At 34.8% G+C, this 3,560-nt stretch overlaps 1 protein-coding gene across 1 annotated transcript; it reads right to left on the bottom strand.

Moving 5' to 3' along the window:
* Nucleotides 1-458: 458 nt before the first annotated feature.
* On the bottom strand, nucleotides 459-3,324 carry LOC132302314 (uncharacterized). Its single transcript, XM_059799150.1, has 2 exons — nucleotides 3,155-3,324; nucleotides 459-937 (listed from the first exon to the last, which is right to left on the bottom strand). The coding sequence occupies exons 1-2, from the start codon at nucleotides 3,252-3,254 to the stop codon at nucleotides 591-593; spliced, it is 447 nt and encodes a 148-aa protein (XP_059655133.1). The 5' UTR covers nucleotides 3,255-3,324; the 3' UTR covers nucleotides 459-590.
* Between the last annotated feature and the right edge of the window lie 236 nt (nucleotides 3,325-3,560).

Here is a 3,560-nt window from a genome sequence, read left to right as displayed (position 1 = left end):
TGGATTTTTATATACCAACAGACACATTTTTAAAACCTTGTAACAATTAAGGTGCTCATATATATATATATATATATATATATATATATATATATACCATTTTTTCAATGAGATATATATATATATATATATGTATACCCTTTTCCCAATGAGCGGGGGTTGAGAGGGGAAGCATCAATTTTAACTTCAACCATCATTTATAAAAAATTTACCATCTTCTTATTGCTCCACTATTGTAAATTGTGATTTCTCAATGTGCAGAAAAAGGCAATGAAACTTCTTTTAAAGAGAACAAAACATATGCTATGTCCAACCCATAATTTTGAGAACAAATTACCAATGACCAAAAAACAAAGAATTTATTTGTAACAATAATCAATATTTAAGAGCAGTTAAATGGTTTACATGTTTGAACACACGCATCACGGTGGGATTTTGAAAGGGGAATTTAGAATTGGTTTTATCTATGAAATGGGAACTGCCGAATAAATTCACAATCTCACTAGTTATACATCCATAGTCATACCTTACAAATTTAAAATACAGGGGGAAAAAGTGAAACATTCTTTCCGTTGCCAAGTGTTCATATATTAGCTGGTGTTCCCGGACTCTGGTGAAACACTAGAAGAAGAACAGCCATTCTCTATCGCCATTGCCTCATCGGGTGAGCTTGGAGCTTTTCGAGAACTCTTATATCTAGAAAACAAGTAAAGAATTGACAAGTTCCTCTTTTGAGGCTCTTTCAAGGTGCTCAGAGACTGGCAAACAATGTCACTCCGTGAAATGCTAGCGGAAGAACAATCATAGTCTATAGTCAGTGCCTCCTCATAGGGTGGAATGCTTGCAGAAGTACTGCTTATGTATGCATTCATCGAGTTCTCGGAGAGTGAGCTTAGATCACGCTGCGAACCTTGTCTGAGCTTCATAAGTGTAGTCTCTGCATCGAAGGAAAGGTCATTCAATAAATCCCTCAAGTCGGAAGTTAGCACATACTGCTAGATAATACTTTTCTCTTTTATAGATGCATCAAAAGCTGTTAAAATGTCATAGGAGCAACTAGCAAAAGAAACACTGAAATAATCATTCTCTGTAACCTTCATCGCTTCCTCATTTGTGTTTGACAATATGGTTGATAACTATCTTCCCAAAAGTAATTCGCACAAAAATATTATTTGTGAATGAAGCCATACTTTTGCAAGACGTGCAAATTATCAATTGAGAATGCACATACAAGCTTTCATGTACAAGAAGGTTAATGTCAAAATACAAAATGCTAAGCTAGGAAGGAAACTGATTCAAGCAAGTACTTCCCGCGTGTTATTTGCCAGAAACAGAAACAAGAGGACCGTTTTCTATTAGCTCTGCTCATCTCTAAACATTTTATCAGTTATTGTTGGTCCATTTTACTGCAAGTTCCTGAGTAGTATCAATTGAATCCATCCATCCATGCCACTATTCTTACTCCTATAAACGGGAATTTGCAAGGATGAGCAGGTAGCCTGACATGCATAGCTTAATAATTTTGAATTAGGAAATTACTTTTTCGGAATCCGAAAGATTTTCAATTGATATCTTGTATTCAGTAAACCAGTTCACTGCTTAATAAATTCATTGAGTTCAAATCCTGCAAGGTACTACTATATCTACAATTTGCATATATGTGCATGTGTATAAGCGTATTTATGCATCCTGCATGCAGTACTCTGTGTGTGTGTGTGTGTGTGTGTGTGTCCATAGTTGCCTCCTTGGGGAAGAAAAGAGCCGGTGAAGACGCAACTGAGTCAAAGAAAGTAAAAGAAGAAGACTAAAGTTGTCTGAAAAGGATTGTCAATTACAAAGGACAGTCATTGCTGTCAATGTGAAGCTTTTGACTGTTGTAACTTAGGTTGTCTTTATATAACGAATCGACGATTGTATGCCTAAGATGAGCTGGTGGAGCTTGCATTTTCCATTCATGAATGAAGGATTTATTAATACAGCATAATGGGAAAAAGTAAGGTGGTTTATATAACTATGAAACTGCAAGTACCTTGTTTAAAACTTAGTATCAGAAATCTCAGGCTTTAATCAAAACTACATCAAATCTTAAGCTTCTCAAGGAACAAAAGCTTAAGATACCTAACACAAATTTAAAACGCAAGAAAAAATTAGCAGGATTTTATTTGGTTCTCCTCTTTAAATTATTACTATATCTTTACACATCCTGCAGTTTGTCCACAAACATAAAAATTATGTATGCTGAGGCAAAGTATCAAACAGGTGGTGAACGAAAATATCAGCTTGACAAATGAGTACTTAGAAAACAACAACAAATACAGAATTCCATTTCTTTAAACAAACCCATGCTAGGAGAATCGATTTTGGAGCAATCTCACCCGAAAGAAAGATGATCAAATGATCACTTCAAAATCAAACTAACTAAATGGCTAGCCTAGAGTCCAATACTGATTAGTTGATTTCGTGAACTACCACTTTCGCAGCCTAGACAATGTTACAACGTTAAAGATCTTCTAATTAACATCTCCTAAAAGTAATTAACTCTCATTCAAAAACTGCAGCTTCTGTTACTTCAAACAACAACAAAATTGCAGCAGAAGTCGTACTCTTGGACAGAGAATTAATTTGTGCAAAAGCTACCACCCCCTTCTCTTTTGTGTTGCGTATGAATATAGACTCGCAAACACTATAAATATTTTGAACAATTCCAAAATCATTCACAAAATTCATAAATTATTCTTCAGAATTCGAGAATGGCAGTAATTGCTGCCGCATTTTAAAATCTCAATTTCAACCACCGCCTAAATTCATGCTTGAAGCATTCCCCGCCCAAAATTCTTGCAGAAAACTATCTCAATTCAATTCTAAGTGTTTTAGCTGCCAATTCTACTACTAAAACTAGATAATTACAAATTAAATAAAAAATAATAAAAAAAACTCATAATTCATGTTATCTTGATATTGATCTTAGTCACTAAAGTGGGTTCTGTTTGAAAATTAAACAGGGGGGAAAAAATCCATTTCACACAATCTGATTTGAATTATGGAGATCTATGATAAATATTTTTAAAATATATATATATATATATATATATGAAGAGTTTAATTGGTATCAAAACAGGAATTAGATGTGAAAATAGAGGAATAGCAATAATACCGTAGATGGAGAGAGAATCGTCTTTGATGATCTTGGGAGGTGACCTCTCCAACTCCAAGCATTCCAGAGAACTAGATGACGGTCTGACCCTCCCCAACATTTCCTCTCTTTCTCTCTCTAAAACTCTCTCTCTCTATAAGTTTAAAGACAGGGACAGGGACGGGGGGAGGTTTGGAACTTTGTATCTTGACGCGGCAAACAACAAAAAAAAGAAGCGGGAACCAAGTCTGAATGATCGCGGCAAACTTCTTTTGGGCTTCTTTTTGCACCCACTAATTGGGCCACTAGTTGGCCCAAATTCAAATAATTTATTTATTTATTTTAACATTCAAGCTTAAGACCTCTAGAGAGCAATCCTAACTATTTTCATTTCAATTCAACTTAAAGCGAGCTATAAAAATATTTC

Source organism: Cornus florida, unplaced genomic scaffold (genome assembly GCF_030987335.1).
Source record: "Cornus florida cultivar Cherokee Brave unplaced genomic scaffold, ASM3098733v1 CherokeeBrave_3.0.0_Hap2_Chr04, whole genome shotgun sequence".
NCBI lineage: Eukaryota > Viridiplantae > Streptophyta > Magnoliopsida > Cornales > Cornaceae > Cornus > Cornus florida.
The sequence above is the reverse complement of the archived record's forward strand: the minus strand, read 5'-3'. Positions and strand labels throughout refer to the sequence as shown.

Coding starts and splice junctions, on each gene's coding strand:
- LOC132302314 (XM_059799150.1), bottom strand. CDS start 3,254: ATGTTGGGGAGGGTCAGACCGTCATCTAGTTCTCTGGAATGCTTGGAG. Junction 938..3,154: donor CGATTCTCTCTCCATCTACG/GTATTATTGCTA, acceptor CCTTCGATGCAG/AGACTACACTTATGAAGCTC.